Genomic DNA, 24738 nt, shown 5'->3' on the forward strand with positions numbered 1-24738 from the left:
AAAACCATAAAGTTGCCAATTGAAAAGGAATGCCTTCCCCATTAGAGCTTATTCATTTTAGATAAGTGAATTACTGATGCCTCTCTGAAGATGACTGAAGCTTCTGGGAGGCTTCAGAGGATTCTTGCATTTCTCCTGTGTAGAAAAAAAACATTATTTTATCATACATTCTCATTGCAAAAACAACGTTCTGTTTTAGGAAACCAACAGCTGGAAATTTTATTACTTAAGTCAAATCAGCCATAGATATAGGCAGAACCTTGAAAGTTTTGATGAAAAAATACTGATGGGTTATTCTTGGAGCAACTAGCAAGAAGGATAGGTTAAAGGGTGGGTGCCAGGTTAGTGGAAGACCAGTTTCCAAGTGTTCAAAATTCACAATAGACTAAGCTTGCTGGGAGACGGTTTCATTGAAGAGTGATCCTTCTAGGCTAGACAGTATAACTTCAGCTGAAAATCCTTCAGAGCATTATGTCTTTCTTTAAGACAGGACAACATCCCTTCCCTTCTCCCCTGCCTGCCCCTAACCAGCCCTATATTAGGGTCTTCAAACTATGAAAATAAAAGTTCACGGAATTATAGAAGCTTTTATTGTGCAAGTCTAAAATGCTTAATTTCAGAGGAAACGTTTAGAGATTAAAGATTCTGAGTATCACTTCAGAGTGACCTGGAGTTCTGATTATAGCTTTGATTACAGACTATGGTTAAAATCTGTTTTAGCACCTTGATACATTTGATTTCCAAAGATTAAAAAAAAAAAGAAAGGAATTACAGGAAATACTGCTTTCTTTTAATATGGGTAAAAACATTTACTTATAAGCAGAGGATTTCTAAATCCATGCTGCTTTTGAAATCCTCTGCTTATAGTAAATGTTTTTATCCATATTAAATCGCATTCCTATCTACAAGAGTGCGCAGAGAAGATGCAGGGTTCCTGTGGAATCCACAAGAAGTGGAACATGTTTCAGGAAGTGAGTAATTGGATATGAAACGATTAGTTACAGGTAACACTTCATATTAGTAACTCTTTTCTTGTTCCAGCGGTTGATCCATCATTAACGATGATTGTCACAAATGTCCTTTTTGAATCATTTGTTGTTTCCCATAGCGAAAACAATTTGAACTTGTTGAAGCTGACTGGCGTTCAAGGCGCCAAACTGCAAATCACTGACAAGCTGTGCTGTCAAGCACTGCTGAACTGTTGACTCCCACCCTTGTTTCCAGTCTTTGCTTATTAATTACAGCTTCAAAGGCTCTGAAGGAAAAAAAAAGGATCCAAACTAATTTTCTAGCGCTGGAAGGCAAACACGAATAACCCCGTGTTTCATAAGTGTACGAGCCGTCGCACAGGGCGAGGGACAAGCTGCACGCTTCGCCTCAGGCCCTGCCGCTCCTGCTGGGGGCTGATCCCAGGGAGGCCAGGGCTCCCGCAGCCCGTGTCTCAGGGCCCAGAGGGAACCGCAGGACACAACTCAAGAGGCGTCAACGAGCTCGGCACGGCTGCCCTCCGCACACCCAGCCTGGAGGACCAACACCCATCCAGGTCTTGTCTTTCCAGCGGGTATCTATGGTTCGCGCCCGCGGGGCGCAGCCCTTCGGGCCGGGCGCATGCGCAGCGCCTCGCCGCGCCGGCCGGCTCCACATTGGCGGAAGGGCGAGCGGAGAACCGGCGGGGAGATGGACGGCGCCGGCAGGGAGGAGCTCGGTGAGGCGAGCCGTGCCGTGCGGCCCGGCGGCGGGAGCAGCCGCGGGGCGGCGGGATGGCGGCTCGCCGCGGGGCGGAGAGAAGGGGGCGTGAGCGCGAAGAGAGGCCGGCCAATCTGCACCCCCCTCTCGTCGAGGCGGAATGGTTCGGCCCACGGGGGATGCGCCGCGGCGCTCAGCGCATGGAGGCGGGCGGGATGAACCATCCCACCCGGGGGAGGGGTGGGCCCTGTCCTGCCGCTCCTCCGCGTCAGCCGGCGGCGGCCGGGCCCTCCACAGGGCACCGCGCTGGGGCCGGGGCCGGGGCCGGGGCCGGGGCGGCGGGGGGCCAGGGCTGGGCGCTCCGGAGCCGGCCCGGCGGCACCTGGGGCCGGGCGGGGGCTGAGGGAAGCGGAGCGCGGCGCAGGGACCGCGGGGCCTCTCCTCCCGCCGCGGCCCCCTGAAAGAGGGAGAGCCGGGCGGGGGCTGTCCGCAACGGGGGCGGCGGGCGGAGGGCAGGCGGCGGGAACCCGCCGCTCCGGGCGGCAGGGCTCTTCCCTGCAGGCGCCAGTCTCAGCCGGCTGGCTCTTGGTTTCATTGGGAAGTCACGGCCGGGCATAGAAGTTTAGGAAATGCTTTCTCTTTGCATCACCAGGTGATGCTTTTATCTACGATGAAAGGTTGTGGGTTTTTTGGGTTTTGTGTGTGTGGGGGGGGTGTGTGTGTGTTTTGATGTATTAGTTGTATTTATTGCAGGTCACTCTTCGGAGCTCCAAATCCGACTGTGGGAGGGCACATATATGTTCACCTCTTCGTTTGTCTATCCATAGATGGACTAGAGATAGCTTGTAGCAGGTTTAGTTATAAACTATAGCTGATGCTGGGCTGGACTGGGCGGACTGAAAGTCTCATCTGAAAGCTATGTTCCACTGTAATCTCAAGAATTCGTCCTGTCCAGTGGTAATGGTGGGATGCAGGAGACGTGCTTCAGATTTTATTGTGGCTGATCTGTCTTGCAATGAGAGATCGCCACCTCCGGAGCAAAGGTCGCAGAAAGAAATTTTATGTTTTTTTTTTTTTTTGCTAAGGTTCACAGATCTGACAGTTTCTTAGAACCAGAATTTTTTATGGGATTAGCTGTTTAAAAATGCAGATCAACACCTGGTAAGATTTCAGAAGGTTTTTACATGGTTTGGTCCTACTGAATACTTAACAAAACCTAAATCTTACCAATGTGTCATCACTTGAAAGTGTGTTAATCGTGTAGAAATGTGTACCTTGGTCTGGACAGGACAGTGGATAAGTTAAGACTAACATCGTTCCAAATAAATGATCCATTGTGGGTTGGGGTAAAAGTGCTCCTCTGAAAGTGTATAATAAACTGTGGAGGCCTGAGTACGCTTTGGTTTAATAATTCAGGTGTCTTGTTTTATCAGCCTTCTGGATTTGACAGTTACGATGCAAAAGCAAACATTTCTTTCTGCTTACTGAGTCGCATTATTGACTTTCAGCATTTGTTTAGAAATAACCATTCTCAAGATTAATGGATTCTACCATAAAGCAGAATAAATCTACTTTATTAAGTTACGGTCTGTAATGAAGAGAAATAAATGACACAAAGATATATTTCCCAAAGAAAAATGGAGAGTGATTCAAATAACTGCACCAAGCATGGCTTTAAAGTTCTTGAAAGACAAACACACACACCAAAAGCTAATGCTAAGCTTTACTATTCTGGAAAATGTGATCATTGGTATTTAACAGGAGTTTTTCAACCAGATGAGTTTTCCTTTTTAATTTTCATTCTCAAAATACATCTTTGTTTGAGGGGGGATTTTTTGTTTGGTTGTTCTTATGTCTCTTGTATTCAGCAGGAGTAGCAGTAGTGGAAAACAAAAAGGGAGCTGGCTTGTGTATGGTTGAATGGGATTATCTGTTCGCTCCCCCTTGAACTAGAAAGAGCTACCAAAGTTTTTCAGCCCTGACAAGCGTGCCCCTAGCACTACCATTCATAGTCACTTTGTGTTGATCCGTAATTTCTTTGGCGGTTGTGGAAGGACGTGACTGAATAAGATGGCCGATCTTGCCAGATCCAGGTGTGCTTGGTGGACAACGCTGTACTTTACAGTGGGATGCCTTCTGGAGAAGTGCTGGGAAGGTTATTTATAGGCTGAAGTTTGGGGAGGTATTTCTTTCTGTGGTTGAGGGAGTAACTGAGAGTTATAAGGCGAGCTGCTTACTGAGCCAGTTGCAGTTTCTCTAATTAGTGACAATGTTTTCTTTGTAACTAATGTTTTCTGGGGAGCCCTGGCTCAGAACGCTGAATTGAAAAGCTCTACTATTCAGAGACACGATTACTAATCTTGTCCCGTGAGGGCAGCCACAGGCTTGGTTAGGTGACAGAGGCTCTGGGCATGCCCTCTGGATCATGAATATGGCATTCTGTAGCCTGTGAGAAAATATTAGCATAAAACCACATTTTAGGCTAGTGTAAAGATTATGTGGTTCTGATTTTCTCTTTTAGACATCAGTCAAAACAGCTGCATATTGAATCTGTATCCCTATTACAGAGACACTGGGACGCCCTCTGTTCAATAAACAGATTTCACAGGACTGTGAATCTTGTGCTGTGTTTCTGGCCATGTTAGCATGTTCTTGTGTAGAAGCTGACTGAACAGTGAAGTATTTACAAGACCCCCCTTTGCCAGCTTTTTTTTGCCAAGCGTTTAATATACATGTGAAGTGGCACTCCAACAAAACCTGTATGTTCCATCTCCCATGAATGAGTAAAACCAGCTGACTTAAACAATGATGAGCAATATCCTGTCCCCTGAATCTTTTTATGCTTATATGTCAAATCCAGTTCTTTCTATTCAATGACATTGCCTTCAAAACCCTCAAGGAAAAAAACCAGATCATATTGCTAAATTGGATTTGGAAAAGGGGTTTTAGATAGGAGTTTGTCTGGGAGGTGACCTTTTCTGAAGGAACAATGGGAGATTGTATTTGGCTTTGTTTTTAGTATCTCCTTTGCCTTTAACTTGCTGTGCAGCCCTCGCAAACTGCTTCATCCTTTGCCTCTCTTTCACCCATACAATGAAAATCATCGATGGAGATTAGTTTTATCCCTTGTGGTGCTAAGAGGTTCAGTTAATTTTGCAAGTGTTAATTGCTTGAGCAGTATAGAAAAATTAACTAAAGTTCTCGGTGAAAATTCATTTCTTTGCAGAGCTTTTGAACCAGAGGATTACTTGAGTGTGCTATAAAAGCTTTACAATTAAGTACATTTAGTAACGGTTCAAAGGTTTCTTTGGCAGTACGTCCATAAATGTTGGCAAGATGCTGGCAAATTCTAGGAGAGAGAAAAACACACTGGAAGATACAAAATGGAAATACTGGTCATAACAATTTAAATACTACAGATTTAAGCTCCCTGTGTAAGTAGTGGTTGACTAGTGATTCAAATTCTTCAGAGGTCTTTGAGGATACAGTGTTGACATTTATACATGATTATAGTGTGATGTGTAGCTGTAATGAATCAGTGATTTATCTCTCCAGTGGGTTAAGGAATCAATTTAACACTGCAGTGGTAATTCTGGGAGAAGTTGAAATGCACTTTGTGTTGCCTTGCTTGATAGCAGCAGTACTTGCAGAGCTTTTTGGCATCCTTTTTACATGGGTGTTCACAGAAGAAAGCAGAAACAATGACAAATATTTAAATGACTGTTAAAGACAATCTGAAGACGGCATTTGATCTGAAAAGATTTTTGTAGTGGCATGAGGAGAAAAGAAATTCATATTACCTGAAGGAAAGACAGAGCTGAAAATTGGCTGGTATGTTGGCTAAAAACAAAAGGGTGTGTAGAAATGAATTTCTTCATTCTTAGTTTTGCTGAATAAAGATGATGCAAAATTTTCAGTGAGTCCTGTGACTGAGCACTGGATCGGATCATTAACAGCTTACTGTGTTTGGACATAGTCTGGACAGCTTGGTGGAGCGTGGACCTGAGGTAGGCTGAGGTGTGCTCTGCACCATGTGCTTTGTGAGACAGCAGGCAGCCGGTTCACCTCTGATTCAGGTATGGCATGCGTATGCTGTTCCTGTAGCTGGAGTTTGAGATCGTATTGAAACTGCACATATTGGACCTTTCTAGGAAGAAATCAAAGTCAATGTGTGTATACCATGCTGATATTCTGGCACTGACTGTGGACTTTCCAAAATAGTTAATTTCAGGCTAGGTCCAAGTATGCAAAGCACTTGCTCTTCTGGTTTGTGAGTATATATCTGCTTTATGGGGCACAGAGAGCTCAAGCTTTCTCGCCTGGTGCCTTGCTCTAGACCACAAGTTTGGATCTATTAAATGTGGATGTTACACAAATCTGGATGTCAGTGTGCGTATGGACTGTGCAAGAGGGACATAGTCACAGTATTCCAGCAGTAGAGATCTATTATGGAACAAAACCCCATGCTTAGAAAGTTGCATGATCCAAACCTTGTATTATGTCCCAGTACCATTACTGTTAATGGATTCACATCTTTTAGGTCAAAGCTATACGCCAATCATGGGGTAATGGAGGAATGATGGGGAAAAAAGGCAATTCAAGAGCATTTATATGGCTACAATAGTGACCAAATAGCCTTGTTGGAGTATTTTATATAATGCAGTATTTCAGGAGAACCTGTGGTAAGTGTAGTTACCACAATTATGGGTTGGTGCTGATTGCTTTTATCTGTGTTTTAAAACTCTTCTAGTAGAATTTATTCTCAAATGAGCTATTATGTTAGAATAGGATCAACAAACTGCTAGCCCGAGCGTACAGATAGGAAGCAGATATTCTGAGGTCTAATTTAAGCTATTTCTGACAACATGGGTAAATAGTCGACCTAATCTACTCCAGTTCCCTCTGTATCTGTTGCCCAGGACTGGTATGCTAAAGGATGGTTGAAGAGATTTCAAGGTATTGTTATCATGGTTATGTACTAGTCCCACAAAACAAAAAATGTACATAAATGGATATAGATTTTAAAGGGTTATTGTTCTGTCAGTCTTACAGGCACAGCGTTCTACTGGGTGCTTGGTCTAACATCAGATTCTTTCATTCTGGATTTAATTTCTTCAGAAGTCGTCTTGGATTTCTACTGTTTTTTTTCTGCTGACCTGCAAATATATTTTAGAGGCAAGAGATTTAGTCTGTAGCAGTACACAAAATTTCTGAAGACTTACTGTGACCTATATACATAAAGGACATATAACTTTAATTTGTGTGGTATGGGGTAGTATATTTAACAATGGTAATGTTTTTCTTTATTGTTGTCTATATTAAGTTCAAATTTGTTGCTTTGAATCTTGTTTTTAAAAAAAAGAATTTCTTTGTTTCCAGGCGTGTGCTCAGACAAATAAATGTCTGCATAATAACTGGGTTAAAATAAATGCCTCTCATTTGGTAAAAAAGGCCAGTCATAGAAAATAATTAATTAAGCCTCCTACTGTACTCTAGTTGCGTGCAATTTTGCTGCTGTTGTGACCAGCTACCAAGTCAGAGAAAAGCTGATGGCAGTGGTCTTAGAGCTTTGGAACGCCTGGTTGTATTTTTGAGATGCATTAGATGAACTTTTTTTTCTTTTTTCTTTTAAGGACTATCAATTTGATCAGCGTTTTAGAAGTTTTAGAAGTACAGCAGTGTGGTAAACTAATAGCAATAAAATCAGTTACATAATGCAAATACTGTGCAATGAAGGTTGGCAAAGATTGTATCTGTAAAAAGACACATAAACAGATGTTTTTTGTAATCGAATGCAGCTTTAAGAAGTTTTTTAGTGGGACATTTGGGGAAAAACCACCTTCTTTGTAGTCAAATAGACCCATTTTAACTGTTTAAGTAAGGTGAAATCTTCCCTTCTCTCTGGAACAGCCGGTGCTTGGTTCGTCACATAAGGAAATTCCCTGTAAAGACATTGTTTTGACACTTACCGGCTTGGCACGTGAATGTTGTCTGGCTTCTGCTTAGCTGTGTTTGAAAGAAGCACGTTTAAAGAAATGCCTAAGATCCTGCCATTCTATTAATTGACATTCAAGTCTTCATTCATTTCAACCTGTAGACCAGTGATGATGGACAGGTTAGTGTGACGTGTACTGAAAGCAGAATGTAAGTAACTGTAATATGTAGCAGAAAGTGCTATGTGTGCAGAAAACTTTCAGTTCTTGCATGTAGTGACTACAGAATAGCAGCCGCCCCTTTCACATAGGAGGTCCCATGCTATTGGGACTCAAGTTTTGTACAAGGCAACACATTTTGCATATCGAGCCGCTTTGTAAATAAAACTTTAATGTGGTTTTTCAAAGTAAATATTTTTTATGATGCATTGCTTTTCTGTCTGTCAGTGATAGCTCACGGCTTCCAGCTGGGAAGGCAATTGAGTATGAAATGGAGATGTTCTGTTGCGTAAGTGACACTAATAAAATAGCAGAATGGTCTGGGAAAACAGATACTAAAAATATGTAGCTTATACCTCCCCAGGATTTAGAAAGAAATATTCAAACTGCCACGATAAACGTATGTGCTGATTTTGACTGGGATAGAGTTAATTTTTTATACAGTAGCTGGTAAGCACCTATGTTTTGGATTTGTGCTGAAAACAGTGTTGATAACACAGGGATGTTTTCATTATTGCTGAGCAGTGCTTACACAGAGTCAAGGTCTTTTCTGCTTCTCACCCCACCCCACTGGCGAGGAGGCTGGGGGTGCAGAAGGAGTTGGGAGGGGACACAGCTGGGATAGCTGACCCCAGCTGACCAAAGGGTTATGGTCATACCATATGATGTCATGCTCAGCATATAGAGCTGGGGGAAGAAGAAGGAAGCAGGGGATGTTCAGAGTGATGGCGTAATGGTTACTTGGGAAGACAAACGTGATGGAGCCCTGCTTTCCTGGGGATGGCTGAACGCCTGCCTGCCAATGGGAAGTAGTGAATGAATTCCTTGCGTTGCTGTGCTTGCGTGCACGGCTTTTGCTTTCCCTATTAAACTGTCTTTATCTCAACCTATGAGTTTTCTCACTTTTACTCTTCCGATTCTCTCCTCTATCCCACTGAGGGGGATTGAGCAAGTGGCTGTGTGGGGCTTAGTTGCTGGCTGGGGTTAAACCACGACAACATATTTAGCCACCATTTTTACCCTGAAAGGATGGTCAGGTACTTTACCCAAGTGGCTTAACTTAAAAAGTGGGGGCTATATTAAATTCACTGTTGCCTTCCTTTTCAGTTAAGATGATTGTGTAGTGTGGAAGACCTTGCAGTGATGAAGGAGGACAGCTATGCTTGAAGAGGTCTAAAGTTGGAATAAGAAAATATGCCAAGAGCACATGCTTACAGTCGTTTTTCTTGCTTGTGAGAGACTGTGTGCTGTAGTTCAGAGAACTCCATTGTGATTTTTGCAGTTTTATGGGTCTTCCTGAATCTTACCAATGAATCTTGAGATGTCAGACTGTCTGGAGAAAGGTTCGAGTACAGACCAGCATATCGCAAAAGGCATAAGGAGAAGTTACAAAGAAGATTTTATAGACGTTTGTATTGTATGCAGAAAAAAAGAATAGTTACAAGGCTGAGGAGAAATGTAATGTCATGGAAGCAAATGCACAAAGGTGAAAGCAATCAAATCCAAAGTATTTATATGGTATTTTGATACGGAGATAATTTAGTGGATCCAGCAGAGAATGCCTTGATGAAAAAGAACATGTTGTAAAAGTTGTGCATGCTTGAAGATCGTTTGTCTGGGAAATCATTTAAATGGAAGCTCAAGAAATAGTATGAGGACAAAATATTCCATTGCAAAAATTCAAGGCCAGTAAAGGTTAGTGTATGTGACTCGTGCGTAGCTATAGTTTTTGCTTCTTTTTGCTTACCCCTTTCCTTAAGAGGGGCACTTTTACTCTCTGTGTTCTAGCAGTTCACGATTGGAAATGCAAAATCTCTCCTCATGCAAACTTCATAAAAGTGATACGATGATACTGCTGTTGGCTTAGGAAACGGTATAAAGTTGCCAGCATATGTGATCTTTGCTCTGCTCTTATGAGACCCCACCTGGAGTGCTGCATCCAGCTCTGGGGCCGTCAGCACAGGAAAGACATGGACCTGTTGGAGTGGGTACAGAGGAGGGCCCTGAAAATGGTCAGAGGGCTGGAACATCTCTCCTGTGAAGAAAGGCTGAGAGAGTTGGGGTTGTTGAGCCTGGAGAGGAGAAGGGAGACCTTATTGCAGCCTTTTAATACCTAAAGGGGGCTTATAAGAAAGATGGAGGGAGACTTTTTACCAGGGCCTGTAGTGACAGGACATGGGGCAATGGTTTTAAACTGAAAGAGGGTAGATTTAGATTGGACATTAAGGAAGAAATTTTTTTTGCTGAGGGTGGTGAGTCACTGGAACAGGTTGCCCAGGTACGTTGTTGATGCCCTGTCACTCGATATGTCGAACATCAGGTTGGACAGGGCTTTAAGCAAGATGAAAGATGTCCCTCCCCATGGCAGAGGGGTGGAACAAGATGATCTTTAAAGATCATAAACCTTTAAAGGTTTATATTGACTACAGGTACGGACTAAAAAACTTAGCATATAACGTCGTTTGGTGGAGAAGCTGGTTATCTTTCTTTTGGGTTGTTATAGTAGGTCACATAATTGGTTGCAATCTCAAAGAGTGAATTGCATAGTGAAAATTGTATGTGAAAGGTACTTAGAAACTGTATCATGCTCATGTAGACGTCTCCTTAAAGCTCAAGTTTACCATTATCAATAGCAGACAGCGAAGTTGTATACTACCCAAGTGACCTGCTGTTTGTCCAGGAGGCATCCCTGAAAAGCACAGTGGTTACTGATATTTCAAATAGCAAAGGATTGTTTCCCGTAAGAATTAATGTATTGGAAGTGGTGGTGCACGAAGGGACTTAAGAATTTAAATATACAAGGATGGTATGTGTGGTGTGAAGGATGGAGAGGCAGGAGCAGGCTCATCAGCTAGGGTCGAGACTGGCTTTTTGAAATGGATCACTGGTGTAAATCTTCTAGTGTGAGCTTTCTTCCTGCCTCTTTGAGAAGGCAGTAAGGAAAACATAAGCAATCATCTCCTTCCTAAGTGAAGATCAGGTAAGTCAACCGAGGCAAAGATGAAGAAAAGGGGTAATGGTCAGGCATTTAGTCTCATAGGTGAAGAGGCTGGCTTCTATTTGAATGATGATTCCATCTGGAAAGACAGCATCTCCTCCATTTCACAGGTTATCTGTCACCCTGTTCTTCTTAGTCTTCCATGACAAATACAACAAATTTAAATAAATCAGGACAGCGTATTTTGTCTGACCTGCATATATCTTCCTTCTATTCCATTAATTCTTATATCCAAAAATGCTTTGCTTTTTGTCATAATCAGTCAACTGCTGTGTGGGACAAATGAGCTTATGGCTCAAGATCCGAGGTAATGCCAACCAGGGGAATGGGAAGGTGAGTGTCTGCCACTGACCATCAAGTCAGGAAGAAGAGGTGGATGAAGCCTTCTTTAAACAACTAGAAGAAGCCTTCCGTTCACATGTCCTGGTTCTCATAGGGGACTTTTACTACCTCATACCTCCTAAGGAAGCAATGTGGCAGGGCCCAAGGAATTGAGGATTTTTCTGAAGTGCTTGTAGGATGATTTTTTTCATGCAAGCGCTTAATGAGCCAACTAGGGAAAATGTGTTGCTGGATCTGCTACTCATGAATATGGAAGAAGATGGATGGCAGCCTTGGCTGCAGTGACAATGGATGATGAAGTTGAAGATCCTGAAAGCAAGGAAGGCGAGTTCCAGATTAAAGTATGTTCCATGAGGGTGAACGTATGCATGTCCAGGTCATCTTAGTCAAGAGTCTCGTAAGGGTATAGTAAACATTGTTCTATTTATTTTGTAATGGTAGAGTGGAAAATAAGAATTGAATTGTGTATCTCTTTAGTGTACACAGGGAAGAAACCTTTTTTTTTTTTTTATGATGTAACTTAGAATTTACATAGATGCTATGCATTAGTTTCTAAATAGCTGCTATTTTATTTTCCTGCCAGAGTAGAACCCAGAAAAATTCAGTGCATTTTGCTAGTCTGATTGTGCTGTTCTGTGGTGACAAAAAAGTAGGTAACTTCTTCGATGGTGTCTGATGGAATACCGATAACTAGGAAAAATAGACTTGCACTTCAACTTCTTTGAAGGTTCTCTAAATATCTTTAAAATTTCTTGCTGTTAAAGATTTTGATACTGAAATCTTGTTCTGTAGTGCTTTAAATTTTTGGTTTTTTGTTTTAAGATGTTCTTGTGTGAATTAAATCTACCGGTTATTGCAAATATATGTATTTTGCTTTGGGTTTATTTGGTACAATGTTTCATTTGCATTTGTGGAATGTACTGAAATAATCAGGACGGGTATTTACATAGATGACAGAATAAACCATAAAAAGACACTCAAAAGCAATCTTGTTTAAGGACAGCCTACTCTGAAGCAGTCCTTTAGTAGGCTACAAAGCTACTTCACAGGAAAGGTTAAAAATGACAAATGGTTTAAAAAAAAAAAACTTTAAAAAATAACATAGGAGATGAACTGAGGATTATTAGATTGTAAGCTCTTTAGGGTAAAGGCTGTTTTCTTATTTTGTGTTTCTGCAGAGCAGTGAGTTGCTTAGCACTTCTAGACAGGAGAGTAAGTTAAGTAATTATCAGAGCTGGGATAGTGACAACGATAACCCTGAGACAGAATCGTAGAACCATTAAGGTTGGAAAGGACCTCTGAGATCATCGAGTCCAACCGTTAACCTAACTGCCAGGTCCACCTCTAAACCATGTCCCTAAGCACCACATCCACACTAATTTTGAATACTTCCAGGGACTGTGATTGCACCACTTCCCTGGGCAGTCTGTTCCAATGCCTAAATGGCATAGATGACTAGATGGCTTTAGGCATGGGCAGATGAATTTTCGAGGGAAAAAATAGCTTGTCTTTGAAAAATTCTTATTACTTAAAAAATGAGGGGAATGCTTGAGTATGTCTAAATCCATTCACCTTTATGATCAGAAGGGTCAAGAAGTTGGGAGAAAAGTAAAATGGGATGTCTATAAAATTCAGATTCTTCCGAGTGTGGTCTGGTTGTGTGGTAAACAGTGTAGATGTATGTATGTATCAAATATTTCAGTATCAGGCTGGAATGGAAGAAGAGAAATTCTCTTTTCTCCCTTGGCTGAGCAGTTGTTGATACTCACCAGTGCTGTTGGTCCTAAGAGTCATGCTGGTCCCCTCATACTGCTGAATAGGAACCTTACTTGCTGCGTGTTGTTGTTTAGCATTACAAGCAGCGTCCTACAGAGTGTGGTGGAGTCAAAACTGGAAAAGTAATTTAACGATGATTTCTTTTATATGTTGTTGAATTTCATGTGATCACAGACTTTACACACTTGTAGTTTGGCTTGTTGCTAGTGAAAACACTTCAGATTGTTAGTTTAGACTCAATATTTTAAAAAATGAAAATGAGCCTAATCAGTTGCCCACTGGGTGAAACTTCCAGCGTTGACACTTTGCTTCCTCTGACCCCTGAGGGGACAGACTTTTACTCCAGAAGTAGAGTACGCAGGTCTTGGTGAGTGTCGAATGAGCCCAGCAGTGACTCGGAGCTGAGAGAGGGTGGTTGTGGCATCCTCAAGAACTAGCCAACACAGTGCCGTGGGAGCAGAGGGAAGGAACTTCTTTGCTGACCCTTCTTTTGATCAATTCATAGACTATATGCCATGTAGTGAAAGATGGTTAAGTCTGTCTTGACTTGTATAATTAGACTATCACTGAGTATAAATTTGCTTTACGTGTACTTTGTGGTTGAGTGTCTGACCTCTGATTTTGCTCTCCACTGGGCATCTTTGCTTCTGTCAAATGCTTTTGTTACTGGCTTTCAACTATTGACACCAAATTCAGATGACCCTTTGCTGTTTTCAGGAGAGTTTGAGCTATATGCTTTTAATTTTAACTATCTGGATAAGCTGCCTTCTGCTTTATAGGATATATTACACTTGTTCTACAGTTTTTCTTTATAAGTTCCTCTTGCTTAGGATTGGCTTCAGTGCCCTGCTAATGGGTTACACATCTTTAAGGTTTCATAAAAATGTTAATGATTTGTTGAATGGCTGTGGTGGGTTGACCCTGGTTGGACGCCAGGTGCCCACCAAAGCTGCTCTATCACTCCCCTTCTCAGCTGGACAGGGGAGAGAAAATATAACGAGAGGCTTGTGGATCAAAATAAGGACAGGGAGATCACTCACCAGTTACTGTCACAGGCAAAACAGACTCGACTTGGGGAAATTAATTTAATTTATTGCCAATCAAATCAGAGTAGGATAATGAGAAATAAAAACTAAATCTTAAATCACCTTCCCTCCACCCCTCCTGTCTTCCTGGGCTCAACTTCACTCCCAATTTCTCTACCTCTTTCCCCCGAGCGGTGCAGGGGGACGGGGAATGGGGGTTGCGGTCAGTTCATCACACATTGTTTCTGCTGCTCCTTCCTCCTCAGGGGGAGGACTCCTCACACTCTTCCCCTGCTCCAACGTGGGGTCCCTCCCATGGGAGACAGTCCTCCATGAACTTCTCCAACGTGAGTCCTTCCCATGGGCTGCCGTTCTTCACGAACTGCTCCAGCGTGGGTCCATTCCATGGGGTGCAGTCCTTCAGGAACAGACTGCTCCAGCGTGGGTCCCCCACGGGGTCACAAGTCCTGCCAGCAAACCTGCTCCAGCATGGGCTCCTCTCTCCATGGGTCCACGGGTCCTGCCAGGAGCCTGCTCCAGCGTGGGCTTCCCATGGGGTCACAGCCCCTTCAGGCATCCACCTGCTCCGGTGTGGGGTCCTCCACGGGCTGTGGGTGGGTATCTGCTCCACTGTGGACTTCCATGGGCTGCAGGGGGACAGCCTGCCTCACCATGGGCTTCACCAGGGGCTGCAGGGGAATCTCTGCTCGGGCGCCTGGAGCACCTCCTCCCCCTCCTTCTTCACTGACCTTGGTGTGTGCAGGGCTGTTCCTCTCACATATTCTCACTCCTCTCTGCCGCTGCTGTTGTTGCGCAGTTTTTTCCCCCCTTCTTAAATATGTTATCCCAGAGGCACTACCGCCATCGCTGATGGCAGGTTCGTATACCACTATGTACTTCAAAGATGCCAGTTGCCCATACTTTCTTCTAAACGCTTCTACAATCTCACTGGTGTTACAGATTTCACAGGTATTCATCTGTAAATATATATATAGCATCTATATTTTTCTTACAAAATAAATAAGCTTAGTATGGTTAAGGTATTTAATGTTCACTCAAACTATGAAATATTTTTGCTTGCTGAATAGTGAGGCATGTTTTAATGTAGCTGGTGTCTTTTGCGGTATTCTTCAATGTTTTCAGAGTTCTGTAAATAATGTGATAATTCAGTAAGGTATGCTCTTGCACACTTAGAAATACTCAGTAATTTTTTTTAAATAGAAAACGTTAAAATCACAGGGATTTCTTTTTTGGTGAAAATGATGGAAGTTGAGACTTACTCAACACATTTTATGAATGGATACTGTGGTAGGCAAGTGTAAGCTAAATTTTTTTGCTCTTGGCAGGATTTGTTTTGCTTAACTGTGGTAATTTAAAAATGGTTGTAATTTAATCAGCATTAAACTGGGGTAAGCTGTTAGTTTGCTGAAAGGCAATTTTGTTCACTACTGGCTGCTCGCTGTTGCTTGGTGCTGCTGTTTAGCTGGATGGTGGGATTGCATTTGTTGACTGCGGTGGCAGTTTATGCTACTTTAAAAGGGTTCATGAAAGTGCAGCTTTCAAAGCATGCAGCCTAATCCTGTTACCTTGGTTCTCTCGCCAGTGGCTGGAGACCTCTTCTGGGGTACCTGCTTTACCTGTCCATTTTAGCATGGGATGAGTCTGGGGGGTGCCCTTGCTTACCACTGATGAGAAATGGAGACTAGACTAAATGCTTAGTTCAGCAATAGCTAATAGCGGGTGAGGTGAATCTCATCCTTTTGTAATAACGGATGACTTTTCTGGTTTGCTGTATGTTGTCTTAGGTTGGGAAATGATCTAAACCATCAATGTCTTGATGATGCAAAGTTGTTTTTCTTAATGAAAAACGGTAGTGTTTGTCCATAATAATAATAATAATGAAGATGATGATGATAATGAGACAGCGTGCCCCTATAAAGAGGGAATTTCCTGTGCAAACTTGTGGTGCACATATCTGTCTGCCTAGATCAGCTTTGTAGTTAGGAACGCCCATAAACCTCATGGCATAGCAAATTGTTTAAGTGATGTTTCACTTCTAAACTGTAAGTTTGTTTCTAATGCTTATTTTGTGTTGACTCTGTTGTATAGACATGGAAGTAATGAAGCCTTTAATTGATGAACAAAATTCAGATGGCGTCTCAGATGAGGAGCATGAAAATAATTTCCTGCCAGTTGAGAAGCATTACCAGCTTGATAATGAAGAAGGCATTACGTATGTATTACTCTTAAGTATCAGCTTGTTAAAAACTGTTGCCTCCAGCTTGTTTCTAATGAGTAGTTTACTGAACTCTTAAGGAGTTTTCTTGCACCCACAGTGCAGTTTTGTTGTTTTACTTTAGGACTTTGCATAGTTCTGCCAAAAAGCAGCCCATTTTGAGTAGGTTCTCTGTTCTTTGGAAGCTAAGGACGTACTGGCCATAAAATATTCCAAGCTGCCCATTTGTAAAGTGATTGGGTCACTCGAAATCCAAGCACTGTTTAAAGATTATTTTGATTGATTTTTTTTTCCTAAAGAAACTTCAGAAGACTTGGTAAATAATCTATTTTGTTGAAGTTTAATTAGAAGATTGTGTAAAGGGTTGTTTTTTTTCTTTTGATACACTTTGATTGCCAGAACTGTGATTTGTAGCTGATAATAGTTTTGAATGTTACTGATTCTAAAATAGCATTGATGAAACTTGGTAATTTTGACTCTGAGGCAGAAGGACAATAAAATTGCACAGCAAATAACCTTTCACGAACTGGAGGAAGGAACTGAAGATCAGACTTGTATGTTCAATTGAAGGGAGCTCACATCTCAAGATTAAGAAGAACATTCTTTGAATGTGCTGGGCTACTTTACAGTAGTTGAAATTCACAAATTATCCCCGTATGTTAGTAAATGATAGAGAGTGTGGGTTTGTTTTGTTTTGTTTTGTTTTTTTTCTCCACCAATTTGAGTGTACTTCTAATGTGACTTTTTCTATTCTTATCCTCAGGTTTATACAAACACTTATGCACCTCCTCAAAGGAAACATTGGAACTGGGCTTCTTGGTCTTCCACTTGCAATAAAAAATGCTGGCATTGTGGTAAGAATTCAGCTTTTTTTTGTAGATTAGAAAAATTATTTAGAAAGGTCTACAGATATGCCTCTGAGCCTGGAAAACTAGAATCTCGATAGGTTTTTTTTGCTACTGCCAACTTCAACAGAATTGTGTTCTATTTTTCTCTTTAGTTTGGTGAAGTTTTTACTGAAGATTGAGTTTTTTTGGTTTTTTATTTTTTTAAAGTTGCTACTTCACTCTGAAGACTTCATAGCACGTATTGTAATTTTGCTTAGCCAAAGTATTTTTCTGTGGAAAACAAAAGCTTTGTCAGAAAAAGAAAGATTTTCATTTTCTCAGACTCCTATGATGTCTCATGGGAATTGTTATAGGGTTGTCTTGTCTTTGTCAGACTTCTCTCTAGCCAGATCGTATGTCCTAGGATGCGGCGCCAGCTTGTTAAATCAATCTCGTGTTTCTGCAGAAACAGGCCATAGCACAGGCTAGTTTATACCGGGTAACAAACAACACATTTCTTAAGGCAGGGTAAATTTAATTTAATTTAAAGGAAAGAAACCTTTATTGTCATTAACATTGCCACTTTAAAGTGGTTCAATATGCAGTCTTCTCTCTTGACAAATTTTTTTGGCAAATATCTTAATGAAGCTGTTAGAGGAGTGAAGTTGTTCATGCCCATTTGGTATTTATGGCTTGATCGCCCCTGAGTAGCCTTCTGTCAAGTAGTGAACTAAAAATAAGGAATGCCATAAAACATCAGCAGCAAATCCTCCTCTGAAAGGGGAAAAAAATCCAGTTGCATGAAATTTTTAATTCTTTATATATTTGCTACATTGTTAAATTTTTGCATGTAAAGATTTCTCCCCTAGCACATTTTCATGAAAAATTCTGTTTATCTCCCATGTCCTCCCTCTTTTTTCCATCCCAGATTGGACCAATCAGCCTTGTGTTCATAGGAGTTATATCTGTTCATTGTATGCACATCTTGGTACGTTGCAGCCACTGTCTATGTCAGAGGTAAATGTGGAACTACTCATTCTGTTGCTGAGTTTGAGTATTATTTTTTTTTCTTTCTTCTTTTCTATTTCTAAGTTTTGGCCTACAGAATGTCCTGATGCTGTAGCAGTTTCTTCAGATCAGAATCCTGTACTTCAAAGAAACAACACTCAAATTCTTACTGTGCAACTATAAATGATAGCTGTGCTTTGTGCAGCACTGCTTTAATACATTGAAAAAATATTTCTTCTCTGCTCGTACACCAAATTAAGTTGGTTTAACTTGTATTGCCCAGTATCCCATTCCCTGTCTTAGCTGGCAAATAATCACATCTTTCTCATTGCGATTTTAATTGCTTAGCTTCAGGACCTTTAGCCCTTCTTTACCTTCATAACTTTCTTCATAGCTTTTGAATCTTCATAGCTTTGAAAAGTGTCCACTTTATAAATAACCAGTTTATAAGTACTTTATAGGAATAAAAGACAAACTAAGAATTGCTGTTAATGTCTTTCAGGATTACATGTGAGCTCTGTCTCTTTGGATTGTGACAGCTTGGTTTTTCAAAATTGTATTGCTGAAGGAATGTGTTAAAAGGATGCTAGTGAGCAGATAAACACTAGAGAGTCCTCCAAGTGAGATGTACAATACTGGGGGGGAAGCAGTTATTCAGATTTGACCGATAGAGTATTTTGATTAATAATGACTTTTATTAAACATTTTTATCTTACTGTCAGGTGTTAGAGAGAAGCAGTGGGAGGGTCTTGTATTTAAAAAGTGCAATGAAGTTTCTGAACTGAAGAGAAACACAAAACTGTTCGTGTCCCTGTAGCTGGAAAAACTTATCAGTTTAATGTGATACTGTACTGTGAAGGGATCCTGCCATTCCTGAATTCTTTGCTTTTTCCTCTGTAATTTTGAATGGCCTTTGAAGATGTACATAAAACTAAGATCACTGAAACAATTGCGATTGACTGCTTGTACAGGAAAATCTGTTGAATCCTGTTGGAGTTCTTTGTGACTTTTAGGTTTGAGATGAATTTCTTAAGCTGATATTACAGGAATCTAATTTTGGAGTAATTTATCAAGAAAGTTGTTCTGTCAGAAACGGATTTAGTACTGTTGAATTAGAGGGAAGCAGCATTGTGGTTCACATGCTTGTAGAGTGCTGAATAGCCCTTGCTGGGGGAAAGAAGCCCAAACCATACCTCTAACGTTCAGCAGCCACAGAATGGTGCCACAGGTGATTGCTTATTGTAACCCTGGGAGGCCACCAGCATTTTCGGGTTAGGGATCTAGGCCCTCATAGTTTTTAGTAACTCCATTTTTTTCTTCACTCTCTGATTTCAGGATGAAAAAATCCTCACTGGGGTATAGTGATACAGTTAGTTACGCCATGGAAGTGGGGCCTCTGACTGCTTTTCAGAAACGAGCTTCTTGGGGACGGTATGTTTGCATTAGACTTTAATTTAATAAATTTGTTATTAAAAATTAATGGCTACACTTGGAATGGTTAGGAGATTTTCTTTTTACTAAGATGTTACCTGCTTTAAGAATGTGTTCTCTTGTGCTTGAAATATTTTTATGCGGTGCTATTTGTTATTTCCTGCAGCTAGTAGTGGTGACATGAGAGGATTGGGGAGCGTCTCTCTCTGTTAGGCATTTCAATTTTCAGGTCTACGAGAGCTCTGAAGAAAAGAATTCCGTTTGGTAGTACAGGAAAAGATGTGGTATAACTAGAAATGCATTCTGTATCGTCTAATGTAATGAAGTAATTTAAGTTTTCATTTTCTTTTACTGTAACCACATTTCTCTGCATCAGAGTTCACTCTTTAAGCAGGTTGACACTGCAAATGTAAATTACTTCAGTATATTTATTCGGAAAGGAAGCAAAGCAATTCTTTGATTCCTGTTTAAATATAACATACAAATAATGAAGAAATATTTACTATATTTTGCAATAATGGCATGCAGATATTAATAGCTTGTTGTCTCTCTTAAATACTTTATACCTCTCTTAATAAAGACCATTATTTTTTCTTTGCTGTTTGTTGCTCTATAGTTATTTGTGGAGTTTATGGTATGACTACACAGTAGTGAAACTCAAAAAGTCAGACATGTTGTTCAATGTTAAAGTGTTTTTTTTCCTCGTTTGAGAAAGACTTCTTTTTTTGATCCTGTTATTTTCAAGCATGCAGCATCTTGCATCATGTGTTTTAGCTATTACAAAAAGGTGAGCTAGTCTATTAAGATATTTTGCGATGGCTTCATAGGAATGGAGTAGAGCTCAATTAGAGGGCAAATTGGTTTGTAGTGAAATATAATGGCAATCCTGTAATGCACCAAAGAGTTACAAACCACAAATGGCAATTTGATTTCCAGAGACACTGTGCTGCAGCAGATCCCTTCTCTGAGGCAGATCTCTGCTGTATGCCTGACTCTAGCAAAGAGTTTCATTACAGCGTGTCTTCAGGCCACCATTGTGTATAACAACTTTCAAAAACAATCTGGACCATAGTTTAGAGTGGTTTTTTTTTCAGTGCCTGAATGTGTATTTGGATACATTGATACAGATCCACTTAGAAAGATGTGAAAATGTTTGTTATGTTGAATTGCTGAAACTTGCATAACTTAGACTGTATAAGACGTTTAATCTCTGGTCCTGGTGGAAATCTGCTGTGTGGGGCTAACAGACCCCAGCAGAATTTATATGTGCATTGAATATATATGTCTGTTGTTTATATTTGTACCACATTGTTAAAGCTTTGAATTTCATTTTATGTTACTTTAAAATATGAGTACCACCTTTTTTTTTTTTGAGCAACTTCTATGCCTACTCAATGTTACCTTAAAAAACAAACACATACAAAAGCCCTCTGTTTTGCCATAAGAAGAACCTGCATTGCAGTGCTCATAAGATTAATGTGGCATTTGAATCCAGCATTTTGACTACTGTAAAAAGGAGTAGTAATTGCATATTAGGTAGAAATGAGTTAATTGTTTGGATCCTAAGTATAATGTATGTTTGTTTTTTCTTCCTCAGGTATATTGTCGACTTTTTCCTAGTGATAACACAGCTGGGATTTTGTAGCGTTTATGTTGTGTTCTTGGCAGAAAACGTGAAACAAGTGAGTAATGTTACTGTATGGAAACAGTTATGGTTTTAAATTCATTTTTCCTCCACTTTTATTTCCTATCCTTATAAAGATCAACAGAACTACTTGTAAAATGTGAAGCTGAGAGATGCACAGAATGGGTTCTACCACGGTTTCCACAACACAGCTTTTGGTAAAAAGGAGCAATGTGCAAGGTGAACTAAATTCAGATCTTGTGCACGTGTTTGTGGCTTCACTGCCCTCTGATTTGTTTGTTGAATTTAAAAATTAATTGTGGAAATGATAGAAAATAAGGCCGAAACTGGTCTTTTGCCAGGCCTTTTGCCGACTTCCTTTTTTTCCCCTGACCTCCTGGGCATATTATTCCCTTTTCATGTCACTGGAATCTTTCTTTGGTTCTTGTTCAGTCTCTTCCCTTTTCTAGAATCGTCTCCATCTGCCATAGAATCCATTGTATCTAAACCAATCCTGATTTTTGTTCTTAAAAATGCTTGACATTGAAATTTCTGCAGCGTCCTAAGTAGTCAGTTCCAATGCTTTCTTATCTGTTAGACAGCTTCCTCTTTTGGAAGCTTAAAATTTCTTATCAGCATTGTAAGTTCTTTAGTTCGTATTCTAGCTATAAGTAATTTATTCTGTTCTATTTGTGGATACCTTTTATATTTTTGAATATTGTTATCATGTCTCCCCTCTATCTAATAGAGGGGAGACATGATAGAATCTAATAATTCTTCTTACTTTTCTGTGAATGCTCTGCATTGGTCACATCTCTCTCTTTTTTTCCCAAGTTTTATCCCTGAAGTTGGTTACGCTACTCAAGTTGAAGTTTTGCTTGTGACCAATAGAGCTGAAAGGTTATTTCACAGGTCTTACAGATCATATTCCAGACTTGACACTTCAGTATCATGGTCATTTTGCAGGACCATGCCATTGCTAACTCATGGTTCACTTGTGATCCACTGTGATCTCTCGATCCTTTACCGCAGAGCTGCATTCTAGGCAATTCTTCTGGTTCTTCTTTCTGTACAGATGGTTTCTGCTTACCTGTAGAATCCTTTATTTTTCCTTACTGGATTGATTTTGAACAGTTCTCAAGGTTTAATTTTAATCCTATTCTTCAGCATTCTTTCACTTTCCTTCTGGAATAGATGTTTAAACCGTGCTTGCTACATCATCTGTGTTATTAATGAAAATATTAAATAGCACTGCTCATGTAGCATTTCATATGCTTTACTGTAAATACTATTACACGTATACTATTTAATATTAAACATATGCAAACACATTTCAATATGTTTTTTAAATGGATTGAACATTAATTATTAGAAAAATACTGTGATTCATTTGTGCAAGTTGATTTATTTAAGGATGTCTAAAAAATCAAATATTTTGTCATGCCATATTTATAAAAAAGTCAATTAAAAATTGCAAGTGAACCCACACAACCACAAATACCTATATACCTCGCAGACAACCCCCAAACCTTTCAGTAAAATATCCCTTTTCTCCCCCACCACCATTCGTCACTGATAAAACCAAACACAACCATGCCTCTCACTTTCATGACAGCTGCTTCTGCTTTCATCCATGTTTTTTGCCTCTCATTCTCCGGTCCTTCTAAGCTCTTCTTTTTCTTGTTGGTGGAGATTTTTCTGTTGACAGGGTCCCTGATGTCTGCTGGTCGTTCCTCTTTGCACACCCGGCAGTTGCAGTCAGCAGTTCGTGTGTCCGAGCAGGTAGTCTGTGGGAGGTCAGCCAGCACAGGAGCCACAGGCACTTTGAGCTTGTGCTGGTCTCTCCTTCGTGGGCTCATTAAGATGCCAGGACTCTACTAATGTACTCTGCTGTGTTTTCTGCTCATAAGATTATGGTTTGTCGCTTGACATAAAGCTAATGAGGATGAATATGGGCCTGTGTCTAAACATGTGTGCTTCTGCAATTAGTGAAGTGGGTGAGGAGTAAGGTATGGCAGGTTACTGAGCATTAGTCATCCGTATGGACTCTTATTCTACCCCAAAGGTAGAATAAAGGTGTCTTGGCATAGCTTAACCTACTTTAATTAGGAAGAAGAGTGTCCCCTTGGGCAGTTAGTACATAGAAGATAGTATGGTTTTTTTCCTCCCCTTGTAGATGAGTGTTTATATTGTGTTTAAAAAGTATTCCAAGTTCTACGGATTAAGATTCTTTTAAGACAAGGTGAATTCCTGTGTTTGGAAGCCGAACACTCTGTAAATTTGCGTCTTGGGAGAGAAAAAAAAAAAAACCAAACCCTTAAAAACTACAGTCCCACTGTCACAATCTATCTCAATACCGAAAAATCCAATTTTACATCTGATGTCCTTTTGCTGGCCTTCTGAAGTGGGGATTTTTATTGCATCCTTTGTAACGTAAGTTCAAATTGAAACTTTTCCTATCAAATAAATATCTGGTCAACCAGTTGTTATATATATGTTTTGACCTTAAGCAGAAGGCAAGACTGAACACTTAGTGACCTGGGCTTTTGTAGATCTTTGAAAAAAACAAAACCTTTTTGTGAATCCTGTTGCTGCTTTGCTAAAGAAAGGTTGCAAGATCTTATAGAAAAGCAACCTCTGCAAAAGCAGTGGCTGCAGAGACCCACGACACGTACCCCGTGAATGAATTAAAGTCATCAGCAATTCAGAAGTCCCACTTCCAAGTGTACTTGATTGAGATTGCCCCGTGCTCTTTCCTCTGGGAGGGAGAAGGCTGTGGTTTCTTCCTGGCAACTTTATGTTGCAGAAATCTGTCCCGTAGAGGGCACCAAAGAACACAAATCGTTACTGCTTTAAATCTAAATCTAAATTTGGGGTAGTGGAAGGATGAGGCAGGTGATTAAAGGGAATGGGGGGGTGGGGAACTAAAATAAAGGAAAAACATAGTAGTAATGTTACTAATATCACTCCTTGACCAATACCTCTGCATTATGGTCCGTACTCTTCTGATGATGTTTGCATGTTGGCGTGCGCAAATTAAGCCCACTGGAACCAGTGGGAACTTCCACTGAGATCTTTTCTTTGATATTTTTAGTTAAAACTAGTACCAACCCAAATTTAGTAGTCTCTTCCTTCACTTTACTTACTGTTTCAGAGAACTAAGATGTGACAAAGCATTTTAAAATGGTTCTGGCGCATGAATGGAATATTCATCTGTCCAGATTACTTGGAGGTAAATATTTATTTAGACACACAGTGGTGCATGTGAGTCTAAATATTTATTTCATCTTTTGAGTTCTGTGAAATGTTTGATACACCCTTCTCCCTAATGGATATGTAGCATAGCGTCTGGTGCTAAATCTTTTCTGATTAGTGTCTGTGGGATTATAACAATGTTGGTTGCATTACATTAGTGTTTTCCAGACACTTTATGCTACAAGACCCTATTTCTAGTTATACCAAATTTCAAGTGAAGCTTTTGCTAAGGAATATTTTCCTGGGGCACCAAAGAAACTCAGGTTGGTGGCAAGAGTTCTGGTTAAGTCTGGCAGCATGCAAATAAGGGGCTTAACAGGTGAAGGTGTCTGGAATTGGAGAGGAATGGTAAAACTGGAACAAACAGCTGGAGGTTGA

General features: G+C 40.6%; 1 protein-coding gene across 2 annotated transcripts in view; it reads left to right on the forward strand.

The window, feature by feature from the left end:
* The first annotated feature begins 1596 nt into the window (after positions 1-1596).
* Positions 1597-24738, forward strand: part of SLC36A4 (solute carrier family 36 member 4) — a 127209-nt gene continuing 104067 nt past the window's right edge. For both annotated transcript variants that reach the window (XM_009470373.2, XM_087757147.1), the window contains exons 1-6: positions 1597-1705; positions 16089-16212; positions 16979-17069; positions 17971-18059; positions 19386-19481; positions 21079-21163. In XM_009470373.2, coding sequence (XP_009468648.2) covers positions 1609-1705; positions 16089-16212; positions 16979-17069; positions 17971-18059; positions 19386-19481; positions 21079-21163 — 582 coding nt within the window. In that variant the 5' untranslated portion in view covers positions 1597-1608. The remainder of the gene's footprint in view (positions 1706-16088; positions 16213-16978; positions 17070-17970; positions 18060-19385; positions 19482-21078; positions 21164-24738) is intronic.

The sequence above is a fragment of the Nipponia nippon genome, unplaced genomic scaffold (assembly GCF_047370975.1).
Source record: "Nipponia nippon isolate SJK-2023a ecotype South Korea unplaced genomic scaffold, ASM4737097v1 scaffold_2, whole genome shotgun sequence".
Lineage (NCBI taxonomy): Eukaryota > Metazoa > Chordata > Aves > Pelecaniformes > Threskiornithidae > Nipponia > Nipponia nippon.